Source organism: Columba livia, chromosome 2 (genome assembly GCF_036013475.1).
Source record: "Columba livia isolate bColLiv1 breed racing homer chromosome 2, bColLiv1.pat.W.v2, whole genome shotgun sequence".
NCBI classification, from domain to species: domain Eukaryota; kingdom Metazoa; phylum Chordata; class Aves; order Columbiformes; family Columbidae; genus Columba; species Columba livia.
In genome coordinates, this window is record NC_088603.1 from 51,292,406 (window position 1) to 51,307,399 (window position 14,994).

The 14,994-nt window shown below is 38.5% G+C and overlaps 1 protein-coding gene across 1 annotated transcript in view; it reads left to right on the forward strand.

Moving 5' to 3' along the window:
- EPDR1 (ependymin related 1) overlaps nt 1–14,683 on the forward strand; it is a 32,669-nt gene extending 17,986 nt beyond the window's left edge. The window contains exons 2-3 of the mRNA XM_065051848.1: nt 9,173–9,381; nt 12,247–14,683. Coding sequence (XP_064907920.1) covers nt 9,173–9,381; nt 12,247–12,437 — 400 coding nt within the window. The 3' untranslated portion in view covers nt 12,438–14,683. The remainder of the gene's footprint in view (nt 1–9,172; nt 9,382–12,246) is intronic.
- The last annotated feature ends 311 nt before the right edge of the window (nt 14,684–14,994 follow it).

Sequence of the window (14,994 nt, forward strand, 5' to 3'; positions counted from 1 at the left end):
GGCTTAGCAATAACATCTGCCAACTCCCTCAGCACTCATGAGTGCATCCCATTGGGGCCCATGGATTTGTGGGTGTCCAGTTTGAGTAAGGAATCTCTAACCTGATCTTCCTCAACCAAGGGAAAGTCTTCCTTTTGCCAGACTTTCTCTTCTATCTTCAGGGCCTGGGATACCTGAGGGCCAGTTTTAGCAGTAAAGATGAAAGCGAAGAAGGCATTCAGTAACTCTGCTTTCTCTGTATCATGCGTCACCAGGGCACCCTCCTCATTCAGCAGTGGATCTACATTTTCCCTAACCTTCCTTTTGCTGCTGATATACTTGAAGAAGCCCTTCTTCCTGTCTTTGACATCCCTGGCCAGATTTGCTTCCAAGGGGAGCTTGGCCTTCATCACCTCATCCCTACATACTCTAACAGCCTCCTTGTATTCCTCGCAGGTGGTCTGTCCCTTTTTCCATGTTACACAAACATCCTTCTTCCACCTGAGTTTTGACTGGAGTTCCTTACTTATCCATGCTGGTCTCTTACTCCCTTTACTTGATTTCTTCCTCATAGGTATGCATTGTTCTTGGGCTTGGAGGAAGTGATGCTTCCTACCTCAGTCTTCCTCTTGTAGAATAAACATGCCCAGTTTCTTCATAGATCCTTCTTCTTAAACATCACAGTATTCTTGCTGTTCTCTGGACTGTATCCACTCTGTTTATTTGATCCCTTAAGGGTGGCATCCAAAACCAGGAACAGCATTACCACTCTGACCTCACCAGGGCTATGCAGAACAGAATAAATGACCTCCCTAACTGACCCAGAACTGTAAAGCTGCCTTTCTAAATCATTCCTGTATACCGTACCACATATCAATGTGTTCAAAATGCCATTTGCTTTATAACCATGGAAAAATTAACATTTGTCCATAATGGTACATTATCACTCACACAGACATTCTGTTCTTTCACGTAATTATTTTATTTTGTATGCTTTCAGTCAGGTCCACCTGGACTTTTTACACACCAACTCTTTGTATTTGTATCCAGTCACTGTCTTATGCAATCAGCAAGCAATATTACTTTGGACTGATAGCTGCTGAAGGAAGAAGAAAAAGACCTACACAAAGCCCTCTGGATGAAATGAAGAAGTTATTTTTGCATTGGAGGTGGGGAGGGAGAATGAAGTACAGTGCCAGGACTTCAGGTTGTATTTATTTCCAGTGAAGTGAATCTCCATCTTTCACAACTTTTATTTAAAAACAAGCTATACTCATGTCTTTGGATAAGTGTACTTAGCTTTCAAACTGTGTTGTCTGATCATCCTAGCTGGCCTGACTTCTAAACTCCCTTAAAAACAGACCTCGTGGTTTTTTACATTGGACAGATATCTGAAAGACCTGAATCATCCCTCTTAAGGAAATCATTGCAGATGGAAGGTGGAAATCATTACATCTTGGGGCAGTAATCTGACACAAGTGCATATCCTCACAAATTTTTCCAGGGAATATTCCACTGTGAAAGAATAATTTACTCTGTCAGAACAGAGATCTACTCCCCATCTGTTCCAAAGGGCAATCTGTTCCACAGACTTCTTCATGATTGCTTTTTATACCCAAATGCATACTGGAAAGCAACTAACTGGCCAAGTAGATTTGCAGTTTCAATCAAGAGCAATATAGATTTCCTCAATTTCATGGCTCCTGAAGATCCATCTCTGTTTATACATACACATTAAGGTGTGTAAGAAATTGCAGTGCCCAATGCTAGCTGAAAAATTGGTGTTTATTTTTTATTATTATTTTATTCTGAAGTGTCTGGAAAAAGGAGATTGTTTAAGTTTAGTTATCTGTTACTAGGGAATCTCATTCTGCTGTGCCTTTCTGATGTGTAAAATAGGTATTATGATATTGGAACAGAGCTAAGGTCCAATTTAATATCCTGTCTCTGAGTCTGATTCACCGAAATGTCTGAAAACTCCAGAGAAATCTGACAATTACAAGTAAAATTTAAAATGGGAACACAGGTATGACTTTTATTTGTTTTGTTCTGTTTTGTTTTTTTTTTTTTTTTGGTTTGTGGTTTTTCTGCTGGTTTATTTTGGGTTTTTTTGGTTGGTTCATTGATTGATTGGGTTTTGTTTTTGTTGTTTTCCTTCTGGAGATACTCTCAATCATTGTAACCATGATTTTCCTAGCTATCTCCACATGTTAAATTTTCACTTCCTTTTTCTTACATTTTTCGAAGTTCGTAGAGTGCCCTAGTATAACTCTGTGCTCAGAAGAGCATTTCCATGTCTTAGTTTTGAGCATCCACTCTTTCAATTTGTTATTTACTTTCCTTCTCTATGTAACACAAAGAGGATGAGAAATGTAATAAATAAATGATAATGTACCGCTGTCATTTTCCTCCATATTGTTCTGTCTTTCCTTAGGTCTTTAGTATACATTGAAAAGCAAATCCTGGCCTTCCTCATTCTTTTTGGTCTCTGCTAAGCCCTGCTGTGATTTTCCAGTTACCTTTATTATTATTAACCTACTCAGGGCAACAAGACCTCACTGTACTAGGCTTTTTTACAAACCCAGAACAGGAAAATAATCTCTGACCTCAAGTCTATTCTGATACGATGTGGCTCCACTAGTGTATACTGTAGTCCCTAAGAGGTGAGTCCATGGATTCATTGGAAAGCATTATGGCATTCTGGCTATATCTTCAATTCCTTTCCTTTTTGTCCACTGAGGGCTCCGATTCACAAATATACCATTACTTGGGGAAACACACAGATGCTCTCTATTAAGGATAATGCATCTTTTGGCCCCTTGCAAAACAGGACTCCCTTAAACACAATACTTTATTGTTTTCTTGAATTTCAACTTCAATTGGAATGCATTGTCCTCAGGGCTACAACTTGGTGGACCAGGCTGTTTATTATGGAGCGTCAAATAGCCAAAACGGGACAGCAGGGGGACAGCATTTTTGATGAAGAACTTAATTTGCCTTAGCATTTGCCAAAGTAACTTCTCTAATTTATGACAAAACAAATAAAGGAATAAGACATTGCATCATTTTTTATTGAGTTTTGTAAATAAAGTCACAAAAATATGTCATCCTTTAGTTGATGTTGCTTTGACTTTCCATCTTATGATTCCTATATTTAAGGTTTTCTTTCTACATGAACTTCATAATTAACAGTATTCAAACTGCCTAATTCACTTTGCTTTGGAAACTAGTAGTGCTAACAAGGTTCCTCATGTACATTGCTAATTAGATACCTGATACAGAGGGCTTGGTGACCTTGAAAATAATGTAAGGCCTTTACAATCTGCGAGTGATTTAAGTCAGACTGAAAAATACTTCTTTTACACAGATCAGATTACATTTGCTGTCATGTGTATTTGCACAATACTGTATTTGTACAATATACCATCATCCAGCACTACTGCCAAACATGTGAGATCAAATATGGTAAATTACTGTTGTTGTTGAGGTCTGATACACCAGAAGAAAAACACAAGTCTGAAATTACCGAAAACTTCATGGGAAAGAGGAGAGGAGTTCCCAGAAATATACTGAAAAACTAATGCTTCTGAGTTTTGAAATGAGCTTTCCAAAAGCACATGAATGTTCTTGACCTGATGGGTGTTTATCAGCTGTCTGCCTGTCTGCTCGGCAGCTTTGCTCCCTTGAAAATGTTCTTAATATAAAGAGCTGAGAAGATGAGGTTTTGTAGTCATCCATCTAGTAAAGGTTCCCATTCTCACAGTACATCTTACTTGAATAAAAAATGTGTGAAAAATAGTGTTATTGTTATGAAAATTTTGTGGGATATGTTATCAAGAGGATACAAGTTAACCAAAGAATTACATATTTGCATGTACCTGTCAGTGCACACAAGAACAGAGAATTCATTTGGAATATTTTTTGTGAAAGTTCGTCTAGTTGGAAGTGTTTCTAACTTCTTTCACAGTGTTAAAAATGCCTTTTTAGAAACAGAGCCAGTAAAAAGTTATATAATGCCACAAAGGCAGACAGGTGCTTCAAGCTTTCATTAGTCTCAAAAGAGAAAGCAAAGTTAACTTTTGGAACAATTGCAGCAACCTCGACTTTATATCTTAAATATCAAATACTATTCCCTGCTGAGCCACACAATAACTCTGATACAAATTATACATAAAATTTTGCTTTCATTTTTCAATTTCTGTATAATAATTACTAAGTAATATAAGTCCTGGTTAACATGAGTGTAAGTTTTAAAGATACAATAGCTGCACCTGAGAAAGCTGAATCAACAGGTTAAAGTCCTGGATACCTGAAATCCCTTATGTCTTTTCAGGAAAGGAAAGTCCATTTTACAAGAACCATTGTTCGATTGTTGTTTGGGGCAGGAATTGTGGTTTTGTTCTTTGTTAATACAATGCCCAACACAATTGGTTCTTGATCTCTGGTTAGAGTGTCTTTAATGCTACAGCAATCAAAAAATAAATAAAGATAATAGAATTTTAAGATTCTACTATTTTAAGTTACTTGTCCAAAGCCACAGAATGAAATTATGCAGAGCCAGATTTCTCACATAAGGAATTTCTTTTACCTGGTCTCAGCCTCCCACCATTATTTTGCTTCACTCTAGCAAAATGACCTTGTCTAATATGCTTTGGTACATCACTTGGGTCTTGGCTTGCTACTGGCAGCACCCCTGCTCCTCTGAGTCACTATGGAGGCAACTGGACAGCAAATGTCTCCTTCCTTCTAGGTTTGCCACTCACAAGGAAACCTTTGGAAGTGCAGAAGTAAACCTTGGGAGTCACACAGATGTGTTAGGTGATGGGCAGGCTAGCACACTTTAGCACTGACAGCTGGGAAGGACCTCAGTGTAAGTCACTTTTCAGCAGGAATCAGTGCAGACTGAGTGCCTGAAACAGAGCTGGTAGCACGGTCTCCAGTCTAATGACTTTTTTTTTTTCTGACAAATATTTAAAAATAATTAATTGTTTTGAATTGCATTAATAACATGCAGAACAATAACCCATTCAAAAGAAAAGTCATTAGATAAGTTTACCGGTTTCAGTCATTTATGAGGGTCTGAGAGTGTGTCTCTAAGTTGTCTGGCCTGTCTCCTGGTAGGCATCTCTAACTATGCCCCCAAATTTCAGGAGGAATCTCAGAGGTAGGATGGCATTTGAATACACACCCACTCTTCACAGTATGTCCTCAATGCAAGTGCTTTGCCTCATGATTGTGTGGGCATGGTATTCTGCCCTTGCATTGAATTCAGTTGGTCTCTTATTCAGTAAAAATACTTCCCTTAGGTCAGGAGAAGAGAGTATACTGAACTCAGCATGTATCCCACCTATCTGACATGATTAATTCCAGCAAAGTCAATAGAATTATTTGCCCAGGATATGGTCCAGTGTTAAGAAATTCTTTAAAGCATAGAAAGAAAAACATGTGCATGTCTTTATATGCTGGAATGTCTCAATTTTCAGGCACAGACAAAGGGAGTATTAAGGGCCATGAGAGAGTCCCATCAAGGGTGTAGTGTACAAAGAGTGTGAGGCATAGCACAGGGTAGGATGGAATAGGCTAGGAAAGGAAGGGAAATAATCTCAGTAAGGCAAATAGGGTAACTTGTCCAAGGAACTTCTCCAAATATGTTTGAAGGTGCTCAGTGAACAGGTTGGGGCTTTCTTGAAGTTACAGTTTAAGGAGTGAAATTATTTTAAAAATATTATGAGAGGTGGGCACAGGCTGCAAATATGTCACTTTTTCTGAAAAAAGCAAGCAAATTAAAAATAATTTCCTCTTCTGTTTCTTTGCCAAGACCTATTTTCAGGGGTCTGTGCTTCCCCTCAAGCAGCCAATGAAATCTCAGGCACCTAAAACAAATAGAGGCAGTACATTTAAGACTTGACCAGAAAAAAAAAAAAAATTGCTTTAAAATATGCCAGACTGTAATTTTTATATTCGTGCACATTTTGTTATTAATTTTGGCTGGTAAATAGTTCTCTTTATAAAACAACTTAACCATTCACCTTTCATGTGCAGTTAAACTCAGATCCTGTGTAGTCTTAGGGTTTTCTGCTTGTTATTTCCAGGGTGCGCACAGGAGCAATTATCTTTAAAACTTGGATGTGAGGTATACCTGGGTTGAATAATGGCAGTGTAAAAGCTGCTGAGTTCATTGCAGCAGCTCATCAAGGCATATGACTGGTGTCTGTTCCACATATGTTTGCTCTGCCTCTCCCAGAACCAAAAAAGTAGGTGGTGGAGCCTCTTGCTCTGCAGAATGGGTGCTAGAGAGATGCTTGGTGATGAGTTGGGTTTGTTTGGATTTTTCTAATTCTTCTTTTCATTATTGTTTCAAAACACATTTTGCTGTCTGCATGGAAGACGGCAAAGTCAAGAAAGTAAGCTTTTTTGGGTTGTGGCCCTCCTTCTGCAAGTATTCAGGCCATCTGTTGAAGTCACAGCGGCTATCCGTATGCTGGAAGTCAAATACATGCATTTATCAGGTTTAAGTTTGAACCACTGTTTCACTTGAGTACATGGCACTTGTCCCTCATCCAATGACATTAATTCACAGGTTACAAAATTTAGAACAAAATATATTTATCCCATTAAATAATTTGTAATGGAAGGCATAAGGAAAAAGAAAATGTGAAAAAGTTATTATTAAAAATGCAAATGAAATTTCTGCATGAAACAAGTTTTAAGAAAGGATTGAAAATCAAAAAGATATGTAATTGCTTAGATTTTATCCCAGTAGTTTGTAATGCTTTGCTAATATATTCCTTTTTTGTTCTTTCACAAAATGGCTGTTTTATCACTCAAATATTTCAAACACATCGATAGACTCATCTATATGGTATTCCTCACGCCATTTTTATGGTAGCTGCTGGGCAGCCAGCTGAACAGTAGTTGAGTCACTAAAGCCTGGTTGCAAGCATGTAAATAAATGTATTTTAGTGTTCTTGTGAGTATGTTCTCTGGACTGAACATGATATGAAAATTACGTATAACTTTACGTGGTCACAGGCTTGGGTTTATGTAAGGAACCAGTTTATATGAACTGAATTCTTCAGTGGCGTATCACAACTGTGGAGACATTGACTTTTATGGCAAGTGAGTTTAGGTTGGTACAAGTTATCACAGAAGCAGGAATATTTTAAGGTATGGGCAGGAGAATTATTTACCACTGGAAAGCTAAGTCTTGCAGCTTGTCAGTCTCTCTGTGTGAGTCTTGTCGATGTGTGGGAAGTTCCCAGTGACTGACTCCCTCACGGAAAGCAGGACAAGCCACGTATGTGTTGTGCAAGGTTGTATGTGAGAGGTACGCCCCAACCTGCCTTCTTGTCCACTGTTACATTCTTTTTCACTCTTCAGTTTGGATAATGCTATTTAGTCTGCCTGTGTTTCCCCACATGCCAGATAAACGATCTTCTCAAGAAGCAATGGGAAAATTGCTCGGATGCTTTTAACCACGCTTAGGCACTACTCATCGTGCAACCTTTGAATGCCTCTGTGTCAGTGGTGGGTGAAGTGATTCCTGTCTGATGCAATTGTATAGTGCAACAATTAAAACTGTAAATTGTTTTGTTGTCAGCCCTATTTTATGTAAACTTTACATCCTCCCGAAAAGAATGTGAAGACTGCAAAGAGAAACATACCGGAGTTGGGAAATACCACAGAGAAGGTCCTCTCTTGCTTTTGTGCTTCATCTTTTCAATCACGTGGATTATGCGCTGTTTTCCATCAGCTACCTGTCTTGCTGAGGGCACAGGATGAATACTGTTAGGGGCTAGCATCAGGGTTGTAAAGTGGAAGATGCCACTGGCCATAAGGACACCCAAGCCTTTTTTTTTTCTTCAGGAAATGGAGGCAGCATCATGAATTAAGCAAGGAATTACAGCTGGAAAGAGACACTATTACAGATAGGCAAGATGAAGCTGTTCAAGGGAATTAATACCACCTCTTCATTTTCACTAGAGTCACTGCGTAACAGTAGACTGTAGCCAAACACTTGAGACAAGATATTCACAGGAAGCCTCTAATAGCTTGGAGAAGAGGAGACTGAGGGATGACCTTATTAATGTTTACAAGTATATTAAGGATGAGTGTCATGAGGATGGAGCCAGGCTCTTCTCGGTGACAACCAATGATATAGGACAAGAGGAAATGGGTTCAAACTGGAACAAAAGAGGTTCCACTTAAATTTGAGAAAAAACTTCTTCTCAGTGAGGGTATCAGAGCACTGGAACAGGCTGCCCACGGGGGTTGTGGAGTCTCCTTCTCTGGAGACATTCAAAACCTGCCTGGACACCTTCCTGTGTAGCCTTATCTAAGTGTTCCTCCTCCGGGAGGGGGATTGCACTAGATGGTCTTTTGAAGTCCCTTCCAATCCCTGACATTCTGTGATTCTATGAATTCTTGTTAATTATCCATTTTGTTGACTTCTGGCCTCTCATGCTCATTGATCATGCCTCTCCCTATCTCTGACTTACTCTTTTGCTTCTCTGTTCTCTCCTTCCACTACTTCTTGAGTCTGGTGGCTTCCAGAGAGGAACTTCCATTAGGAGAGAGAGCCTCTCAGTTCTGCCCTTGGGACCACGTACTCCCCTTTCACCAGCATGTCCCAGTAAGCTACATGGGTTGCTGTGGAGGAGCATCTGTGAGGATGGCAGATACCACATCTAACCAGTATAGGGAAAGTCTCTACCACATTCATGGGGAATTGGATCTATGCAGCCTATGCAAGCAGATTTTTTTCAAAGGCTTATAACTTAGCCAAACCTGGGCATCTTCTAATAAAAACTTTTGCCCTGCCAAATTTCAAATCCTTCCTCCAAAACGTGGAGGCACTAGAGCTTTTTAATGAAACAGTTATTAAAAAACAGATCAAAACTAGAAATAATAACATGTTTTTCTCTCAGTTGTTCTCAGAAAAGTTGTTCTGTTGTTCTCAGAAATGGCTGAACCAATTCAGCCTGATTTATTTATTTTGGAGTAAGCTGAGACAAACTTTCAGCATGGGAAATTTCAGCCCAACTGGTTAGCCTTTCTCAAGGTTTGGCAAAGTTTAATGCTAGTGAAAAAGGTCTTATACTGAGAAGTCAAAGGCAAGCTTACTTATCAGCAATGCTCCTTGTTTATTACAGAAAAAGACTATATATATTAACTGGCTTTTTTAATGTTTCAGATTCTTTGAGTATATATTGCTCTACAAAGATGCAGTGATGTTTCAGATTGAGCAAGTTACAAAGCTTTGCTCGAAGATTGCTTTGACGGAGCCATGGGATCCATATGATATTCCTGCCAATTCAACTTATGAAGATCAGTATTACATCGGGGGACCTGGAGATGAAATTATGGTACAGGAATGGTCTGACAGAAAACCAGCCAGGAAATGTATGTGCATGCTTTTGTTTAATCTTAATAATAATCATTGTCTCTGCTACCCAGGGAAAAATAAAATTATTCATGTTTCACCCCAGCTTTCCATATTTCTGTAAATTTTGCTGGAAGAAATAAGCACAGTACATAATTGTATTAACAATGCATTTTATTAAGAAAATGTTTCATATCTCAGCAGGATTAAATATGTTCAAGGGACTTGATTGTATTTTAGGTCATATCATACAGATTTTGGCATGGAACAGCATCATTTTGCATCTGAATCCAGCAGCATGTATCCAAAATTGGTTTAGAGAAGAATTGGTGATAAAATTAGGCGCACACTCAAACTAGAGTGTGAATGATAGAAACAAAGCAGGTGTCAGTGTGTGTCTATACACAAGTATTGAATAATGTCATAGAAAACATCCAATACATGATGCTGCAGCAATAGACATGTTAATATGCACCCAAGTTTTGTTATCCACTGAACTAGTAAGAAACATCTGCTCTCGAGGCTTAGCTCTGCGTTTGGCAGCTGAACACCTGCATCATAAAAGATGAATTTTCCAAGGTACAGTATGTTAAGTTTTGGATGCATAGCAGTTTATTATCATGTTGGCTTCAATTTCATCTATGGTTTACTGATGACCTGGACAACTATAAAAATAATTTTAAAACCCCCATGAAATTTATGGCATTATTTAGCTAATGCAATACTTACGGTTATAGACACCTAATATATAGACTGGTTATGAACCTAAGCATTTAGCCAGGAGAAATTCTTTTTTTCTCAGATAAAAGTAGAAAGAATGAAGTAGAAAAAGAAAGATAAGTTCATTAGACCTCTGTAAGTAGGTCGGTATATCCTCTGGTATTCTACAAGAGAAAAATTATCATTTAACTCCAAGAGTTTTGTTTTTCACATCCATTATTTTTGGAACTTTTATGGAACTTAATATCCAGATATGTTCAGTTAATGATGTGTGATTTTTATCCTGTAGGATTTTGTATCACCAGTGCTTTTCTGTGTGATCATTCAGAAAATTAATGTCCTAAAGTTATCTACCCATCCACCTTTCAGCTAATATTGGCTTGAATTCTAGAAATTATATTTCTGTTAAAATTATTAAGCTTTCAGTGGAGATAGAGGCTACCTTGGTAGCATTATATTTTACTTCAGTTTTTTAATTCAAAAATTATAACTAAAGTCTTGTTGAGGAAAAGAGGCCTTCATTTCTGGATGCTCAAAACCAAACTCATTAAGATCGGTTTGGTTTTGGCGTATTAGGATGCCCTGGAGAGGTATTTTCAGATATTGCTCAGCTTGCCGCCCTTTTTTTTAGATACTGTATGTGTGTTTAAGTCACAGCTTATCTATTTCAAATAATATGATTGTGGTGCAGCGTATCACGCAATACAGGAAGGACAGAAAGTATGTTTGATAGCTGCCGAGTGAAAGAAAATAAGCCTCCCTGGGACTGGGAAAAATTTGTATGGGCATCACTCAAAGGAACTGATTTATGACCACATTAGGTGATTTCGTATTTTAACCTCACGAGTTTATACTGTCAAGAGAGCTGAAATACGTGAACCAACTGGATGAAGTGATGTATGATGGAAGGGGTAAAGAAAGATCACAGAAGAGATGCATGAGATAAAGAAAGAGATTTATAAGTGAGGCTTTAAAAGTGAAGAGTGTTCAAAGGGAACCAGCTCGATTATATTGACTCCAGAAATGTTTCATGGTGAAAGTAGAGGTGATGGCAGAGGACAAGGGGGGAAGAGAGTGAGAGAACACCTCTGAGATAACCGCACAGTGGAATTAAACTAAAGTTTAAAAAAGGGACAGACTTGCTACGTCATATACATGGAGATCAGCATTGAGTATAGTCTTGAAATAATGAATGCACCGGTAGAAATGTCTGAAAGGAATGGGAAAATGGACATGATAATGATCATAGGAATCGATGGTGATAAACAGAAGGAACAATTTAAAAGAGGAGATGGAGGTACAGGAGTTGTATTTGGGAATGTTCCTCTTCAAACAAGATGAAACCTCTATGCTTGAGACAGTAAAAAAAAGATGAAGCAAGGTCATGTTTATTTGGATTAAAGATGTGGTAAGTATCATAAGTGTAAGAATGACGGTTAAGATTATAAAGGAGCAAGAGCTGTGGAAGCAAGATGCTATAGCTGTTGGTTCTGGTGCAGAGGAGTCCCCAGCACAGCAGAGGACAAATGCTTGCTTGAGTAGGTGAGTGCAGAACTTTCAGGGCACAGGCAGGAGTCAGATGTCCCACGTAGTTGGGGGATTGTGTTTTAGAGTGTCGAAGGCTGTGTTGAGGGCCAACATTGTGAGATGGACCACAGGCTTTCAGTAATCACACCTTTCAACTTGTCAAGAACACAGCATAAGGTGAAGTGTCTCTATGCTACCCAAGCTGATGGCACCAAAATTTACCTTCTGGGAAAAGAGGACATTTCATTGCTTTGCAGGTGAAGTAAGTGCTGACATGAAAATGGTATGAGAGATGAGGGAAATCAGACTTGTGCAGAACACAGCTAATTTGGGACTAAGCAGAAGTGACAGTCCCTCCGTAGAAGTATAATTGAAAGGTGACATACTGATGCCATGATGGTATTATGATTTGAAATGGGCTTGACACCAATATGTTCAGCTTTAAGATCATTTCAGTGTCCAATTTATACTATTTTTGTGACATTTCTTGGGGTGTTGCCATGCATATGGACAGAACTAAGGGCAGGTCCAACCTCTAGTCTTTGCTTGAGGAATGGGCAATTTGTTTGACTGACATCATTGTGACACATTCATTCATTCTTGTCTTCTAAAGCAGTCGTATTTCTGCTTGGTTACAGTGGAATCCTGGGTCGGTGTTTACACAGTTAAAGACTGTTACCCAGTACAGGAAACCTATACGAAGAACTACAGCGTGACAACTTCCACTCGCTTTTTTGATCTACAGCTGGGTATTGCTGACCCCTCGGTGTTCACCCCACCCAGCACCTGCCAGACAGCCCAGCTGAGGATGATGAAGGATGAATGCTGATTGTGGACACTGGCTGCCCCGGGCAAACAAATATTAGCCAAGAGAATGGTTATTAATAGTCAGCTGCTGACGTCTAACCTGATTTTTCAAGCTTATTGTTGCTCTTTTGGGAATTTTAAGTTTTCACTTGGAAGAGAACATAAACATTTAAATGGGGAAAATGTGTAACACAAAAGATCTCTTTCATCACGTTAATCTGTTTGGTGATGCACTTGCAGTATTATATAGTTACCACTAAGATAATATTTATAGATACTATTTATTTGAACTGTGGCTGATTTTCCTTTTGTAAAGGTTTCCTTATTTATTTTTTCAAGAAGACAGAGCGTAAGCAGGCTGCAATAATGGCAACGGCAAGAAGGAAAAGCTAGATTTTGTCATTGCTACTTCTGGGGACTTCAGGGAAGGGGAAATACGTCCTTGGTAAGACCTCATCTCTCACCAAAATACACCCCATTTTAAACAATGTACATCGAAAGTATGGAAATTCATTCTCTTAGTTTTGTTTTTCTTTGTGTGGTTTGTTTTGTTTCCTTTCTGCCCTTCAGGAAGATAGTAGTCCAATGTTTGAGCTGATTTTTTTCCTTCTGAAAAGAAACTGGAGTAGCTCTATTCATGTAATACTAGTTGGCATGCAAAAAATCCTTTTCTGTTTCTCAAGAAAATTATGTGAAAGGAAGGGAAAGAAGGAGAGGGACATCCCCAATAAAAGCAAGCCAAAGTTTTCTTTCATTTACTACACTTTGAAGTGTTCCAGTAGGGTGTGATGAGACATTTTTCAATCATATTTTACTTTAGCACCGACTTTTCAAGGCAATACTAGTTTTAACCTATGCAAAGAGATTAAGAGGTACTGCACTCTGAACAGTTTTAATATTTTGTAACTATTTTCAAAGGTGTTTTCCCACTAGAGAGGTATGAAAACACCTTTGCAATTCCACGTAGAAGTTAAAAAAAAAAAAGAGCTGTTCTTAGTGCAGAATTATTAAAGGCTAAATCAGCATTTACACAGTGCCTGGCAATCTAAATGGTGTGACAGAGCTGTGTGAGTGGTGTGGGGAGGTGGGATCAGAAGGAGCGTTAGAGGTTTTAGGTGTTTTCTGTCTGAAGGGACTGCAAGGCACTGCAATCTAAGCAGAAGTGCTTTCTTTGATACCCACTCCACTGATGCCTACCACATTTGCTGTTCAGCCAGCATTTCAAACCTTATCGTCTCCACGTCCTTTTTCTGATGGGCTGTGTGAAAGTTTCCTTAAGGGAGATAAATAACTAACCCAAACAAGCATGGGAAGTGCACGTGTTTTGCTTGGAAAAGATCAAACCAAATCTTCATGCACCTTCAGGCCCTCAGAAATGTGGAGTGGTGATGGGCTTTGTGCTTTTACCAAATGAAATGAATTGGCTTATTCTGTAAGTCTAGGTATACATTTTGTTTATTATTTGCAAATAAGTTTAAAGCCAGATTCTTGTCCTCTTACATGTGTTGGGTAGTTGTTTGCTCCAGAAGCTGTCTGGCTGAAAACAGTGCAACACTGGGAAGTTTAGAAGAGAGATGCTGGGCAGGCTTTTGGAGCTTTATATGCTCATAGCCTTTTGTATGTAAGCAAGTCGTACAGTGATTATTTTGCTTTTACAGTTGTGGTTGGAAGGCTATTTTACTTTGCCTTGTGCCTGATGAAAGCATATACACAATACCTGCTAAAATTTAGGTAGCTCATTAAAAAAATTCTCACAGGCATGACTATTTCACTGAAACATGCTAGTGGAAAGAAGGATTTGGTTTCCTTTCACTTAGAGTGCATTTAGTCTGCACTCACCTTCTGTATTTTTTGTGACAACCTGAATGCTAACTGCATATTGTTCTCATTAGGGCAATGATTAACATGCCTTTCTTAATATGTGTCTTATTAGAATCTGGAAGATATAATAAATCTGGCTAGCAAACATGAAGCTGTGGTACTGTATCATTTGGGATGATTTTGTTGTGGTGGAGCACGTAGCTGAGTAATCAGGGTGTTTATATTATGTTTTGCTGACAGTGATATTATTTCTAGCAATAACATTAAATGTTCCTTTAAATATGAATTTGCAAAAGTCTCGTACACAGGAGTGTTTTCAAAATGCTGCCATGGCATACAGGGCAGTTTTATATGGCTGAATATGTACCTCTAAAACAATGCTGTTGTCTTCATATTTATGCTCTGCAAATTCAATAAAGAGAGTTGTCAAAGAGATGTTGAAAAACACACTTTTGAATTACGTGTTTTAAATTAGCCACTAAACAAATATGAAGCAAAAAATGGCATCTGCCTGCTTTGTTATCTTTGTTATTATGCACTGGGGTTTGTTACCATGTATCACAAGACACATTTTTGTCTTTATGTGACTATGCCAATGACAATATGAATGAGCACAAAGGACTTTAAAGTAGCTGTATAGTATGCTGCCACGGTAAAGTAAAAATAGGGCTTTCATATGTCTGATAGTCTGGGGAATTTGTTTATTACAATTATCTGGGTGGAAAATTAATAATAATTTGGTATGTACGTGAGTTACA